Source organism: Mastomys coucha, unplaced genomic scaffold (assembly GCF_008632895.1).
Source record: "Mastomys coucha isolate ucsf_1 unplaced genomic scaffold, UCSF_Mcou_1 pScaffold22, whole genome shotgun sequence".
Classification (NCBI taxonomy): Eukaryota; Metazoa; Chordata; class Mammalia; order Rodentia; family Muridae; genus Mastomys; species Mastomys coucha.
Window position 1 is genome coordinate 21,391,019 of NW_022196905.1, and position 16,265 is coordinate 21,407,283.

General features: G+C 46.7%; 1 protein-coding gene across 1 annotated transcript in view; it reads left to right on the forward strand.

Moving 5' to 3' along the window:
* The window catches only part of Pkd1l1 (polycystin 1 like 1, transient receptor potential channel interacting), a 143,369-nt gene that overhangs the window by 27,241 nt on the left and 99,863 nt on the right, over positions 1–16,265 (forward strand). Inside the window, exons 12-18 of the mRNA XM_031342475.1 lie at positions 1,167–1,373; positions 4,625–4,806; positions 7,674–7,895; positions 9,502–9,662; positions 12,216–12,557; positions 13,378–13,437; positions 15,440–15,616. Of these exons, the coding sequence (XP_031198335.1) occupies positions 1,167–1,373; positions 4,625–4,806; positions 7,674–7,895; positions 9,502–9,662; positions 12,216–12,557; positions 13,378–13,437; positions 15,440–15,616 (1,351 nt within the window). The remainder of the gene's footprint in view (positions 1–1,166; positions 1,374–4,624; positions 4,807–7,673; positions 7,896–9,501; positions 9,663–12,215; positions 12,558–13,377; positions 13,438–15,439; positions 15,617–16,265) is intronic.

Here is a 16,265-nt window from a genome sequence, read left to right on the forward strand (position 1 = left end):
GGAAGGAAGAAGGAAGGAATAAGGAAGGAAGAAGGAAGGAAGAAGGAAGGAAGAAGGAAGGAAGAAGGAGGAGGAAGAAGGAGGAGGAGGAAGGAGGAGGAGGAAGGAGGAGGAGGAAGGAGGAGGAGGAAGGAGGACAAGGGAGGAGGAGGAAGAAGAAGGAAGGAGAAGGAAGGAGAAGGAAGGAGGAGGAAGAGAGAAGGAAGGAGAAGGAAGGAGAAGGAAGGAGGAGGAAGAGAGAAGGAAGGAGGAGGAAGAGAGAAGGAAGGAGGAGGAAGAGAGAAGGAAGGAGGAGGAAGAGAGAAGGAAGGAGGAGGAAGAGAGAAGGAGGAGGAAAGAAGAAAACCAATAAGACAAAATATTAAAACAAAAGACACACCCAAAAAAATATGGAGCCTGTTTTGTGTTGGCCAAGTACTCTTGAGCATGGGGCTTTCTCTGGAGTGTCATGTTATAAGGGGAACAAAATAAGTTTAAATGGGAGAGGAAGATGGGAAGGCTAGGTAAACTAAAGGTACTAAAACCTTAAAATCCCAGTCTCCCATTTTCTCATTCTAATTAAACAGAATAGCCTCCAGGGGGAGCTCTTGCTCCTAGCATCAGCCCCAGAACCGGAAGGGTCCCTGGCTGGGCAGCCTCCCTCCTAAGGTTGGCATGCCCTGAATGCTTTTCTATATTCAGGGACAAATACCAAAGTCAGGCCAGGGATGCTGAGGGGAGGGTCATAGCTACTGTCCCAGAGGATGGGGAAAGGGCATACAGTTCTTGGGAAGACTAACACAGCTGTGAGTTCCATTATAAATATGCAAACAAATAACAAGCAATTAAAAGACATTGTAATATAGTCAAGTCTAGAAACCTTTTCCTTTTTCTTTGATATTTTCCATTAGCTTCATGCTTAAAAGGAAAAGTATTTACATTTACATACTCATAGCAGGGAATATATATATATACATATATATATGTATATGTGTGTGTGTGTTTATATATTTACTGTTTACTTTTGTGTGTAAAATAAATGTACTCGTGTTATCTAAAAGTCCAGCCACAAGTCTCAACCTGCAGTTATGCAAACAAATGGCCAGAGATTTACACTTTCTAATCGCTCGCTGTACCATCAGGGTTGGTGGACATTCACTGACATGACCCGTCTTGTCAATTCCCAGATATGGAGGGCTCAGCCCCTGAGACTGGGTGTCACGTTTGAAGCTGCTGTCCTCTGTAACATTTCCCAAGGACTTTCCTACACCTGGAGCTTTGTGGGTGCTGAGGCGACCGCTGTCACCCTCCCTGCTGCTGTCAACACACGCAGACAGACCATCATGCTGCCAAGCTACACACTGGAGTGTGGGAACTACACCGCCATTGCCAAGGTCGGCTCACCCACCATTCCCCAAGCCCTAACAAGCCAACCAACCCTCGCCACAAGCCCTAGAGAAAAACCTCTTCTAGCCAATGAAAGGGAGCTGTTGTTTAAGGTGTGGGTAGGATTTTAAAAGAAATCTTTCATTTTAGCTGAAAAAGTGGCTTACTGGGGAAGAACATTCATTGTATGAGCACTGCAATGTGTACTGCGTGCACCTGTACCCCTAGTACTTGTGGAGAGAGGTAGAGACGGAGGAATCACTGTCTAGGCTGGTGCACATGGGTACATGCACAAATACACACACACACACACACACACACACACTCACACACACTCACACACACTCACACACTCACACACACACTCACACACACACTCACACACTCACACGCACTCACACACTCACACACTCACACACACACTCACACACTCATACACACTCACACACTCACACACACACACACACACACACACACACACACACACTCTTTTCATTTCCCAGAGAATTATATGTTCTAATTTTGCCAAAAAACTATTTCTGCTTTTTTAACGACACTTTGCCTGTGTACCTACTTTGAATTAACCCTGTGCTGATAGAGAAATAGAAGAACAGTGATGCTGCCATTTAGGGAAGAAAATGGAAGATGTCTACCAGAGGCCATGAGAGAAGTACCCACCGTGCCCCTCAGCTAGTACTGTGCTTGGGGCTGGAAAAATGTTATAGATCATGTGGGCTAGAAAAGGGAAGTCACTGCATTGAGTGGCTTCAAGAAGGAGGGTCCTGAACAGTTTGCTCACAGGTGTGGAAACTGAGGCTGCAGGTTAGCCTTGTGTAATGACTGGAACCAGGAAGATGGCCCTGGGTCAGACTAGTGAAATCAGAAGACCAGGATGAGGAAATAGTCCTTGGGACCTAAATCTCTGCAGGGAGAATGGGTGTTCTCACTATGTGGGGTACCTGGTTCCACTGAGGATTAGTCCTAGCCCAGGCCTCAGGAGGCCCATCAGAAGGTCCCCAAATACCCAAACTGTCCCTCAAAGAAATGAGACTACTGGGCAATGTGAACAGAGGCTGTTCACTGCTCTTCTGCTGATCTCAATAAGAACTAGACACTTGTCCATGGGTGATAGAAGGTCACAGTGTATGCTTTGAGGGGCACTGTGTTAGTCACAGGTAGTAGGAAGATCCTGTTTCTAAGATATTTCTCTTTGGAAAGATTGACTGAGAGGTGGTAGATTTTATTTTCATGGGAGCAGAGTCCTAGGGCGGTAGCATTAGGTCACCCTGATCCTGTCTAGAGCAGTGGTTCTCGACCTGTAATTACAACTCCTTTGCTGGGGGTGACAAACTACCCTTTTACAGAGGTTGCCTAAGACCATTATGATCCAGTAGCAGAATGGCAATTATGAAGTAGCAACAAAAATAATTTTACGGTTGGGAGTTACCACAGCATGAGGTACTAAGGGGTTGCAGTATTAGGAAGGTTGAGAACCACTGGTTTAGGGGATGCTCCTGGGTCAACGTGGGAACTGGCTTTTATCAGCCCTCATGTCTTGGTGCCCTGGCAGAAGCATGAGAAGGTGGAGAGTGTTCCTAGATGGTGCCTGCTCAGCCTCCCGGACAAGCCTCCTGCTGATGCTAACTTGGCTCTGCAGATGGCTGCGTATTGATGTCACTTTTAGAAGACATCACTATTATGTTAGACTCTTCATTACCGGCAGGTCAGAAGGAAAGGAGTTGACAGTGAGCCTAAGAGCTCCCCCCCCCCTTCTGTACACTTCTGTACACTTCTATACACTTCAGAAGACTCTGAGTCTGGGATTATGGCCAAAGAGATAAGGTAAAATCCTGAAAGGATAAACACAGTCTCGCATAAACTGGCTGGAAGAGTAAGTGGTCACAGCTAGGGCCAAGTATCCATCCTTTATCCCTGTGTGTTGGCTCATTTGCTCATTAGCTGTACCTGACTCTTCTAGCAGGGGTCCTGTCTGTGCCTTAGAGACCTCTGATGTAGCGTTTTCTTCTGACCGCTCTCATTGGCATGTTATGCTTGGGAGTTAGACTTCAGGTTCCTGCGCCTTCCTTGGCAGCTCCACACTGAGCTACTGCCCTCCGCAGACATGGCACCTGCTCAGAACTTGCTTGAAGCTGCAGCGTGCAGCAGGCACTGGGTAGGGTGCCTACCTAGAGAAGTTCTAACTACACATTACTTTTCTCATTGTGAAAGAGAACATTACAAAAGCGACTCAAGGAGGGCTGACTGGGCTCCTACAGTTCCTCTCGGTGGGGAGGCGTGTGACAAGAGTGTGAAGTGGCTGCTCACACTGCATCCTTACATGGGAAGCAGCGACAGAATGCTCACCTTGCCTTCTCCTTTATGCCTATCTAGGATCCCAGTCTATGCCCCGCTCACATTTCTTAAAGACCATTATATATTTTACCCCCATTTCCTCTGCTCCCCCCACCCCACCCACTGTCTCCTTAACTGTACCGAAGGGGAACCTCTTGGCCCCATTGTCAACCCCTTTCTTTCCTATTAGATGTAACAGGGTAAAAAGAGCCAGCAAACGTCAAGCCCATGGAGAAACTCACTGTTTACAGTGGAGGTTTGACAACTGTCAGCCATGTGTATACAGGGAGCATGGATATTTAATACTTTGTCTTACTTTGCTTTCTATTACTGTGATAAACACCACGGTCAAAATCAATGTGGGGAGGAAAGGATTTATTTGACTTACATATCCTAAGTCACAGTCCACTGAAGGACACTAAGACAGGAACCCAATGCAGAAACCTGGGGCAGCAACGGGAGCAGAGACCATGGAGGAATGCTGTCTACTAGCTTGCTCTTCCTGCCTCACCCAGTTTGTTTTCTTAAATAACCCAGGACCACCTGCCTAAGGATGGTACTTCCCATAGTGGACTAGTCCCTTCCACACCAATCATCAACCAAAAGAATGCTCCACAGGTGCACCTGCAGGAAAGTCTGATAGGGGCATTTTCTCAGTTGAGATTTTCTCTTCTCCAATGACTCTAGCCTGTGTCAACTTGACAAAATACTGACCGACACACACCCGGATAACTGTACACTTAGATAGACTTACATATTAATAGATCCATGCTCCTCCCTCCAGTCGCATCCTCAGATGAATGCTGTGAGTGACCATTGTAGAGCTGAGGGCCTGTGTCGCATGTATAGATGACCCAGGAAGCATCTGCTGTTCTCATGTGATACCCCCTTGTCTCTGGTCTCTCAGGTTCAGATCAAGGGAAGCATGGTGTATAGCAACTACTGTGTTGGTGTAGAAGTTCGAGCGAGGGTACCTGTGAGTGTGATTTCTGAAGGCACACACATCTTCATCTCCAAGGCCAGCTCAACCTCTATCATACTCAGAGGGTCCCAGTCCTATGACCCTGACAACCCAGGGGCTGCTCTCAGGTGAGAAAACAGAACTATGAGACTCTCTGGCTCCTACTTCTTCAAACCCTGGCTCAGGAATATTAGGAGAGTTAGTCTGGGAATTCTGCCAAAATAGGTTGAGACGTTTATGTGTGCCCACTTTCTTTGGTTGAACTGCTTTATTCATTATCCAAGTGTAAGCCAATATAGGAAAGGAGAGTAAAGTGTGAGTAGTTTTTTTTAAGGTGCTGCTTAAACTGTGATTTTGGAATGTGCATGGTAAATGCTACCCTTTCATTAGGACTCCTTAGTCAGATGCTAGTGTGTGGGGGAGGCAGAGAGCTGCCTGTTAGTGAGGCTCAGCTTTGCGGTCCCGGGCTCTGGCCCAGACAGCCCAGCCTGACAGGCCTTTTCCAGCCTTCTGCTGTGATCCTCTACCTCCCAGCATGCATCGTCCACTCATGCAGCCCTCCCCATAGCCCCAGAGCCCTGTCACACACCAAGCTGCTCTGTGCTGTCTGTCATCACCACCTTTGTGCCCCTTTCCTGTGCCTCAAATCACCCAGCCACTAATTCTACCTCTTCCCACTGGCCTTCCCTACCTCCATCCACAAAACAAGTATTTTTTTTAATTAAAAATCAATTTCTATATAATATATTCTGATCATGGTTCCCCTCCCTTATACCATCCCAAGTCCTCTTGACCTCCCACTCATCCAGCTCCATGCCTTCTCCGTCTCACTCTCTAGAAACAAACAGGCGGCGAAACCAGAATAATGAAAGAAAGGAAGGAAGGCACAAGAAACACATATACACACTGACACACACACACACACACAAATGAAATCCGTAAAAAACACAAAATCAATAATCATAATTGTACAAACAAAAGCCCAGATAGGGTTTTTAAAAAATGTCCAAACAAAGCAATATAAGACCAAAAAAAAATTCCCCATAATATCATGCAGCTTATTTTGTGTTGCCCATCTACAGCTGCCATTAAATATGATTTGTATACATAGTGAGAGTCCATTGGACAAAATGCAATTTTCCTTTTTGAGCATTTCTCACTTGGAGATAGCTCCTGGTTAGGGCTGGTGGCTCATGTCCTCTTCCCCCTCTTAGTGCTGGGAACCTGAGGAAACAATTCTTCCAGCCACTCAGCCCAAAACTTTCCTCAGCGCCTTTGTCATCTCTTTCTCTCACACTTCATGCCTGTCAGGAAATCTCATTAGGTCTCCCCAGGACATAAATCCCTCATTCTTCCCCTGCATTGCCTGGATGGAGCCACCCGGGCCTCAGCTTATGTCCACCCTTAATCTCAGCCAGTCCTCCAAGAAAGCATGAAGTCTTTCGAGACCTAGCCAGAGCCCTTACTTCCCTGCCCTGACCTTCTGCACACCATTCAGTTCAGAGGGATAGCCACTGTCCTTAGCTGTGTGTTGTTCGATACACTCATTCCTCGCGTATATGGCTGCCGTTCACTGTCCTCTGGCATTGAGTCTAAGTTCAGAACAGCAGGGCTCTCGATGGATATATCCCTGCCACATGGCCCCCATTCATAAAGCAGTAGAGGCTCCTTTGTCATTGTGACCCTTCATGTCTGCCACACCCAAGTGTGGAATTTGATGCTTCATTAGTGCAGTGGAGGGGAGAGGTACACTTTCCCTGATTCCACCTGTGTGCATGCTATAGACAGCTCTCATCTCTCAGTCAGTCCTTCACACACACTCTACACACACACTACACAACACTACACACACACTGCACACACACACATACACACACTACACACACACCACACACACACATACACACACACACACACACCACACACACACCACACACACACACACCACACACACACACACACACACATACCCTGATGAACTAAGTCTGTATCTGCATCATCTTCACACTCTCAGTTACCAGGACCCATCACAATACGTAAAAATGAGAGCACTGTGTCTGGGTGGTAAGGAGTCTTCTGGGCGAAGCATGGGATAGCTTCTCTGCACAGCTGGTGGACTGCACTGTACACTGGTACACTGAGTTCTCTTGTGCCCTAGGGATCCTGCTCCCCAGCGGAGGTTACCAGGAGGCTGCCATACTGCCTCATGCAGCTTCATGAACAGAAGTTACTAGAATGCAGTGCCTACAGGCTAGACAGGGAACTGGGCTTTTAAGGTTCAGGTTTAAGTGACACTTAAAGAAGCAGGTTGTCCCAATGAGGGATGCTAGCCCAGCTTGCTAGTGTATTTCCATACTGTTTCTTGCCTGTCACATGCCTGTTTAAGCGTGTCTCCTGCTCTGGATTAAGATCTGCTCAAAGCTGGGATGATGCTGTCCTCCCAGTCCACCCTGATGGTCCAACTACCTTTATCCTGTGGCTCATGCAATTATCATTTTACAGAAAGATGGTGAGATGGAAGGAGAATCATCTCGAGTCTCCTGCTGGCCCCACGTTTTACCAGCTCTAAGTGAAACAGGGCAGCCCCCCCAACCCCCCGCCCAAGGCTTCTGCCAATGTACTTTCTTCCTAAACTTGGGATAGTGTGACATTCTTGTCTTACTTTGTGGAGTTGTCTCAGAGACAAGATGCAGCATTAGCAGAGTGATTGTGAAGGAGCCTTCTAGGGGTTGTGGGGCCATGTTACTTATAAGCAGAGGGGACCACCATGCACAGGGAGGGGAAGGGGTGACAAAAGGCCAGGGTACATGACACAAGTCAGAAGGAAGCAGGATCCTACAGGGAGTACAGTCGTCTCTGTGCCAGTGAGCGGGAAGACAGGCCCAGCTCCTGCACCACTGATATCAAAGAACGAGAGGTGTGGTCTCTTCCAAGCCACACGTGCCTTTAACACTCAGTGACGGTAACCATACCCCTCCAATGGCTTCCCTAATAGGTATCACTGGACTTGCACAGCGGCCAGCTCACCAAGATGGCCCTGCTTTGATGACTCTACTCCATACCGAGTGGACACTCAAGCTCCTGCCATTTCCTTCCCGGCAAAATGGCTCAGTGAGTGCTGTGACCAGTTCCTTGTGACACTGACAGTCTCCAGCAGGGGACAGAACTCATCTCGGGCCTTGATGTTCCTGTCCACCCGTTCTGACCTGGCCCTCAGGTACTTTTGCTCTAGTCAGAGCAGATGAGCACTCTGATGGCAGCAGCTTGAAAGGAATCTGTGTTCATGGAGCAGTATGAAGTTAGTTCGAGTGGGAATTACACCAGTAAGGGAGAAGCAGTGCTTGCCAGGGAGGGGCTAGTGATTTGGATTGTTCTATGTCTTCTGGGCTAACAGTGACACAGCAGCAACTCTGAAGAATACTGCCATGATACCAGAGGGTCCCTCCTGTCACGCACCCATCCCCAAGATGGAAGACCAGTGATTGAGGATGATGTTAGAAGGCAGCAAAGCTATCTGATTTCCAGACTTGGAAACCTTCTAGGGATTGCAGGACTGAAGGGATATGCAAGTGTGAGACCATGGGGGATTACAGAGGCAAAGAAGTGCTACGAATCAAACCCATCAGCTTGTCATCACCAAGCCTACTAGAGTACTCATATTTTAGCTCCATGGACCAAATGTAAGACTTCATCTGAGCTGTCAGGACAGGCAAAGACACAGAGGGTCCTGGATTCCCCCTTCAAAGGGCTAGGTTATATATGACTGAACAGAGGGAAAATTCTAGGGAAAGCAAGTTTGTGGATGGCACAATATTTTACACACTCCTAAGAATGATATAACTGAACAGTTATGATCAGTACATTTCTGGGGTTTTCCATTTAATATTTCAGATCTTGGTTGACTGCAAGTAACTGAAACTTTAGACAACAGCTGCTGCACCCATGTCCACATACAAATGCAGAGGTACACACACACAGGTGATAGGCTGTGTGGTTCCTTTTGAGAAAGCTGCAGACCTGCTCTGCCATGGTCCTTCTTGCCTTCCACTCATGTTACATGGTGAAGCCGTGGCTTGGCATGGTGGCTGATAGTGGAAGACACAGGGAATCCTGCACACCACTTTAGGAAGTCTCCTCTGTACTTAGCCTTTTAAGGCTCATGTCCTATAGCAAAGGAATTGATGTAACAAAGCTCAATCTAGGACACTACCTGGTGATGTCCTAAAGAACCCAGAGTTCATGAAATACTCTCTGGGAAGCAGCCCTGGGCCAGAAAAGAGCCTGGAGAAATTTCCAGGAAGTAGCTATTCTGTGACTCAGAAATGTGTGTATAAAATGTGGGGGGCTGTGCAAGGTAGGATCCCTGTGGGCACTGTAGGACATGGAACAGCTCATGACCCAATAACCCTGCCCAGGTGAAAGGCAAAGCTGAGCCAGATGGCTGTGGCAAAGGCAGAAGGCTTGGGAAGGCCCAGGTGACACTGGTGTGTTGCTATGGAGGCAAGCATGTGGGAAAGAGGTGAGAAGACAGCTCAGGCACTGACCAATAGGCTTGGCCAGAGCCAAGGCTGAGTGACAAGAGAGACTAAAGCCCAGGACCCTTTGGCATGGAGAAAGTCTCACAGCTTCGCTGAACTTGGTGAGCAGTGAATGTGCTCATCTGATGTGCTAGGTCAGATCATGCTGCGTGAAGTCTGGAAGCTGGTCACATGGTCCTCACTCCCCAACTCGGGCTCTGGGTGCCAACACTGGGTGGTTCAAACATGCCCACCCCAAATGATGCTTGTAGTGTTTTCCTACATCAAAGTGATTGCCTGTTCCAGATTTGTCCACATCTCGTGGGTCAACTTTAGAGATATCTCTGTGAACTGGAATGAAGAAGTGTCTCTCCGAGCTGTGTGTGAAGACTGTGGAGATGTCCCAGACCTCACTTATTCCTGGGATCTCTTCCTAGTCAATGCAACAGAGAAGAGTGCAATGGAAGGTAAGATGGCTGTTCTGTGGTTACTGAACCATCATATCTGACCTGCCCATGGCTGAGATTTCTTCACACTTCAACTCTCCAGACACTAGGTGATAGACCAAAAGTGGTTTCTCACATATGTGCTGCAAGAAGGCTCAGGGTAAACTGTTTAGAATCACAGGAAGCTATGGCAAGGGATCTGTGATTAAGCTCACTATCCAGACAGCTGTGGTCCTTGGAACTTTGACATATGTATCGGTATTGGGTCTGTGATCTACTTCCTAGCACACAGCTCCTAAAATCCCTGTGATCTTCTATGAGATCATGGTTTTATATGCTAATGAGCTGACAGATGGCTAGCAGCCACTGAGCATCTTCAAGATGTGGTTTGGCTATCTCAAACACTGGGATGTCTATGTAACAAAGCTTCCAGTAGAACCCCAGAATGACAAGGACCACTGACAGAGGTTGAAGTTTTAGAAAGGGCTGGCAGCTCAGACCTCTGCTCACACACCTCCCCCTGTGAACCTCTTGACCTCTATACTCTGCCATTTATATTTGACCAGTGAATTTGTGTCCCTGAATTATGTGAGCTTGTCTGAGAGAGAATGATGGGAACCTCTGATTAGAGCCAAGGAATCATAAAAACACACAGGCATTTGGAGGTGGGTTAGTTGGCACACCAAGCCCTCAGACTGTTATCTGATGCAATGCCCAGGTAGACAACATGAGGACTGAATTAGAGGACACCAGCTAATGGCTTGCTGCTAGTAGGGTGGAATTCCCATACTTTGGGGCATCAAAGAAGCCAGCTGTATAGTGAGACTAGATCAGCTCAGCTTGAGTCCAAGCTGGTCTTGTCTGCACACTGCTTCTCTGGGACAGATGGCCAGATGGCTCTATCTTTCAGTCCATAGTATTTCCAGATAAGGAATTGCACTGGTCAATAGGAAAAGCACAGGATATGGGAGGAAGGATGGAAGATCAGAAGAGGGAGAGAGAAGAGAGGGAGGGAGGGAAGAAGGAAGGGCATTCACTGTTATCTCCCCTGTGTTGGGAAAAAAAATCTACCAGGTTAATCAGAATGACTGTGGGGTCTTTGGTCTCAGGCTTTATGTTTGCCTGGGCTGAGGAATATTGTGAATTCATTATTATCCTGTGTTCATCCTTTCTCATACTACTCCACTGAGTAGCTGGATGCTGAGGAGTGAGGCTGAATCCTACAAGTAATGGCCCAGAAGAGCTGGGTTTCTGTGCTGGGCAAACAGCTCTGCTCAGCCCCAACTGGCTGGCTGCCATGTTTTCTTTAGTCCATTCTAGGCTTCTACAAACCTTTTAAAGCAGATCTTGGAGTACAGCTGCCCCCTGACAGGGGCATTCTGTGTGACTGTGCCCATCACAGTAGATTGGGTTTCTAATTCTGAATTTAAGGCTTAAGTAGACTTCCTGAATCAAACTCCAAAGCATCAGTGAGGACCTATGTTAATGACCTTGACAGTGGTTAAACTTCTACAAGGCTAGTGCTGCCTGAGACAAATGTCTGAAAGAACTCTGAATAGGGTTCTCATTATCCCTCTACAGCACCTCACAGAACTCAGGGAAACAAATCCACTAATTCACTGTAAAGGACACTACAGAGGACAGAGGTCTGCCCTGGTCAAATGCAAAAGATGCTTTTAACAGAGTCATTTCTAGGTCTATGCATTTTTCTTTTGTCATTACTCCTTTACCATAATTCCTAGAAATGCCTTTTAGAAATATTTACTGGTTCCTGGTTGTCAGAGAGATATGATGATTAGAAGAAGTTCTTTCCAGAATACAGAGACATCCAAACAGGGGCTTCAGAGGACCTGATAGAGTGACCCTGTAGTCTGATGTAGACTGGGGAGAGCAAGTTCCAGGGGAAGAGTTGTGAGGGCCTTTTCCCACTTACACAGGTTTAGGTCATGTATTGTCCTCCACACCACCAGGCCAGAACCATGTGCCAGAGCCTTCATCTGAGCATCAGGCTTCCCACTCACATCAGCTTTGTGGAAAGTATCATGGTGTTCCTTTTCCTGGGAAGACACGAGAAAGTGTTCATTCACCCCAGATAGGGCAGGGAACATTCATAGCCAAGTCCCCACTGCCTCTGTGTCATTTTGCTTCTTGTGTTTCTATGACTATGTGGATTATAACAGCAAGCTCCTCAGCACAATGATGGTGGTGGTTATGTCAAGCTCACAGAAAATATCTTTACCTCACAAGTAAAAATATGCTTATGTAACCTGTTCACATTTTTATCATTTATTTTTATTTGTGTGTGCATGTGTGTGTGTCTATGTGTGTGTGTGTGTGTGTGTGTGTGTGTGTGAGAGAGAGAGAGAGAGAGAGAGAGAGAGGAGGGTACCACAGTGTGGAGGTCAGCCACCATTACAAAACCTCTGCATATCAGACTAAAGTCACCAAGTTTCTGTAGCAAGCACCTTTATCAGCTGAACCATCTTGCACTGTCCCATAGCCTATATATTTTTTAAAAACATATACTTTGGATTTTTAGTTCAGAATTCCAACCCTGTCTCACCCATGTTTAAGTCCCCTTCTGTAGCACTGTGGGGCTGCTAGGCGCCTCAGCACTTGGGGACAGTCTGACATCATCTAAGTCCGACCTGCCGTCAAATCCGAGAGCATCACCGACACCACACTCACTGGAGCCTTCACCCATGCCCCTGGGCTGGACAGCTCTTTCCAACCTGGGAAGCATTTCTGCTGAGTCCACAACTGGTGGCCACCACATTCCTGCTGCAGGCTCAGGAGAGCCTGTGGAGGACTATGGCTCACTGAGTCCAGCACCAAGTTCCCTGGCTGAGGAAACCCTGATGATGAGCAGACCTGAGGGAAGCTGGCCCTCTCCCAGCTCCTCCACTGACTTTGATGGTAAGTGCCACCATCTCTACATAGTGATCCTTGCATCTAGGTGCCAGACTCAGCAGGGAAGGAGTAAGTCTAATGGGTCAGGTTTGATGTTACTCCCACCTTTGCCCAGAGTCTAAGAGTACTGTGTTTGAGCTCAATGCAGAGCCCAGCTTCAACCTCAGGGTAATAAAATAGTATTTTGTTTTTGTTATCTTGAAACAGGTTCTAATGTAGCCCAGGCCTCCAGTTCACTATGTAGCTAAGCCTGGTCTTGAATTCTTGCTCTTCCTGTTTTCATTGTTTAAATGCTGGCATTATTGGTATGTGCCACCATGTCCCAGCTTAGAGATAGTTCATTCTTAACCCAGATATGAGTGACAGTGTTCCAGGGACAGATTACGCTTAATAATGTGTTCCACAGTGGAAGGGGTTACATGATACTTTATTAGTTATCCAACAAAGAAAATCATATCAAATACATTGACAGCAACCACCAATCAGTAGCTTACAGTCAAGTGGGGAAAAGGTATATAGGTTTTGGATCAACAACACTTTCAGCTGTGGATTGTAGCAAATAGTTCTCTGCTAAGAATACATTTTTAAGGTATTACTAATAGTCAAAAGATGTTCACTCAGATGTGAGAGTGGACAATGAATGGCAATTTAAGGGGACTAAAAATAGTTTGGTTCTGATCTGCAAAATTCTAACTCTCCACAATCATGAAGTTCTAATCCTACAACCTTATAAATCTTTCTTGGGGGCTAGGGTGGGGAGGGGTCAGGTTTTCATCCACAGCATTTAACACTCACTAGTTGTGTCTTCATCTTTCTTTGTGTATAGATTTTGAAGCCTATTATAGTGACATCCAGGAAGCAGTGCCATCCCTAGGAAGACAACCAGGTGACTACTTTTAGCATTGTTCCCATGAGAAGAGCCCTGCATCCAGGCTCACTTTATACCAGCCCTCATGGATTCACCATGTTTGTTCCTTACATCAAGGTCACCTATTAATCCCCCATGGAATTCTCAAAGGGAGAATGTGAGCCCCTCTGCATGGCATAGCCAGGCACAGACCTCACTCCTCAGTCCCTTACTGCTGTATACCTTGAGCTCGATGATTCCAAACTCTTAGTGTGCTAACAGTAGGCAATTCAGATCCGAAATGCCTTGCACAGTAACAGGCCTCCCTTCGTGCCCTTCCCAGCTTGCCTCCTTGCTGATCATCCTTCTTGCAGGGTCCCTCTCTTTCTTTACTTTGTAGTCTCCCTCAGCCCTATGATAACCCCATCAGCTCACTGTTTCCACCTCTACCTATTCTAAGCAAGTGACTTCTGAACCAGTGATGTGTTTCTGTGTTTGTTTTATATACACCTGACATCTTCTCAGAAACTTCATGGCTATTTTATTCTTGTGTCCCCAGAACCATCTTGATTCCCAGTGCATTGGTTGGTTATCTTGTTACTGTTTTGATTTGTTTTTTCCACTCAGGGTTTCACAGAGTTTGGTACAGTCACTTGGTCCTAGGCTCCTGGGCAGAAAGTCATGTCAAAGTGAATATGTCTAAAGGGAGTTTTCACTTCATGGTGGACAGGAAGCCGAGGGCCAAACAGGGAGAGACTGGACAACAGACCACTAAGCACCCACCCACAGTGAGCTTTTCCCAGCTGGGTTCTGCCTTCTAAAGTTTCCAGAACCTCCCAAAATAGCACCACTTGCTGAGGACCATGCATTTAACATGGATCCACGAGGATAACTTCATATGCAAGCCATAAAAATCATACAGAAAATGAAAAAAAAATGTTTTTGTAATACATACACAGGTCTGTTTCAGGGTTCATGCTTAAGCACACAGTAGGTGCTGAATCCATAATAGCAATCAGACAAAACAGACATCATCATCATCATCGTGTTTAGAGCATGACTCTTTCAGACAGGAGCCATCCTAACTTCTCAAGGTCTATTGCTACCGTATCTTGTGTCTGTGGCCTTCTCTGAAGTCTTCAGTCAGCTCTACCATCATCCCAGGCCATACCTCTCCAGATTGTGCAGTGGCTTTCTGCCTTTGCCCGCTGGGCTGTGCTTCTGCCTAGTCACACCTCTACACAGCATCCAGAGGCCTTTCTCTAACACATACCAGATGGTTAGTTTCCTCTGGCCGCCAGTGCCTTCCTGCCACTTATAAGACAAGTTTCTGTCTGTGGCTGTAAGCATGTCTTGGACTTCACTGCCCATATTCTAGTTCCCATTCTGTTTCTTCAGCCACTCACAGAAAGTGGACCACTCCTACCACACTCCACCCACAGAGGGTGGACCACTCCTACCACGCTCCACCCATGGAGGGTGAACCACTCCTACCACGCTCCACCCACGAAGGGTGGACCACTCCTACCACGCTCCACCCACGGAGGGTGGACCATCCCTACCACACTTGGTTTCTACTCAAACAGAAACATCTAGATCTTTACTGAACTCATCCTTTGCTCTGAATCCCCGCTCACTGCTCCAGCAGAAGCCCCCTTCCTTCTGTTCTCCACACTTGCTTTCCCTGTAAATCTGCTGTCTTTTTCCTCTGTCATTAATCATTAGCTGACCTTGCATTATAGAATTCCAGATCACAAGGTGGAAGGAAGAAATGGAAGAAGGGACAGAGAGAGGGAGGGAGGGAGGGAGGGAGGGAGGGAGGGAAGAAGTAATAGGAGGGTAAAGAAAGACATTATAGGGTGGCTGATAATAAGACAATAAAGCATATTGATTGAAAATTCATACTTATAAAAGGTATTGTTTTAGAAGTGCAATATTCAGCAACCATGGAAATTGATATTAACAGCAACTTTGAAGCATTCATGTCTCACAAGACTGTGACCTTTCCTTTTCTCTCCTGTGGTATGATTTATCTTCCTAGGGACCAGTACAAATTTCCAGGAAGCAGGACCAAGCCTGAGTGCCGAGGAGAGTGCCAGCTATGGGGACAACCTGCTAGGCCCTTCCCTCCACATAGGCAGAGGAAAGCCAACTCTCATGATCGACTGGCCCAAGGCCCTGGTCAGTCAAGCTGTCTTCCATGGCTACACCACATCAGGTATGAACATGCTCTTTACACCCTGGAATTTACAGCCATTTCAGAAGAGTTTGAGAACTGGCCCTCAAGTTTTCCCAAGTCTTCTGACTTAATCAATGAGTGGAACCATTCAGCCTTTTCTACTCACGTTTGTCCTCTGTAGACAACAGCCTATGGCTCTGTCTCTACAGATGAAGCTAGCTTCAGATGTTCCATAAGAATCCCCAGGTGCAGATCAGCAGGGAGCTTCAAATCTGGCTGGTACCCCAACACATGGCACCCATCTATCTCTATGACTTGGCATAGAAGAGATGAGCCATTAGTTACATGAATGGATCAAGTAGAGCTGGCCCCGTGGGGAAGAAGAGTGAATTTCTAATCTGTCTCCCTGAGCATAGGCATGTTGGTTTGTCTGCTCTGGTGGGCCACTGTTTTTCTGAGTACATGTGAATAGGTTACCCTCCATAAGCCTCTTAGGAAATCTATGGGTTTCATACTTTTTTAAAGGAATTTTCTCCTTGTTCTATCCAACCATCTGTCTTGTGTCTTGGGTCTCTCCAAATTTTAAGGAAGACAAAGCAGAATGGGTCAACTTACTCTTGCAAGGCAAGAGTTAATAAATTTTCATAAATATTCCAAAAAACTCAACTTGTCAGTCCTACTTTAACAG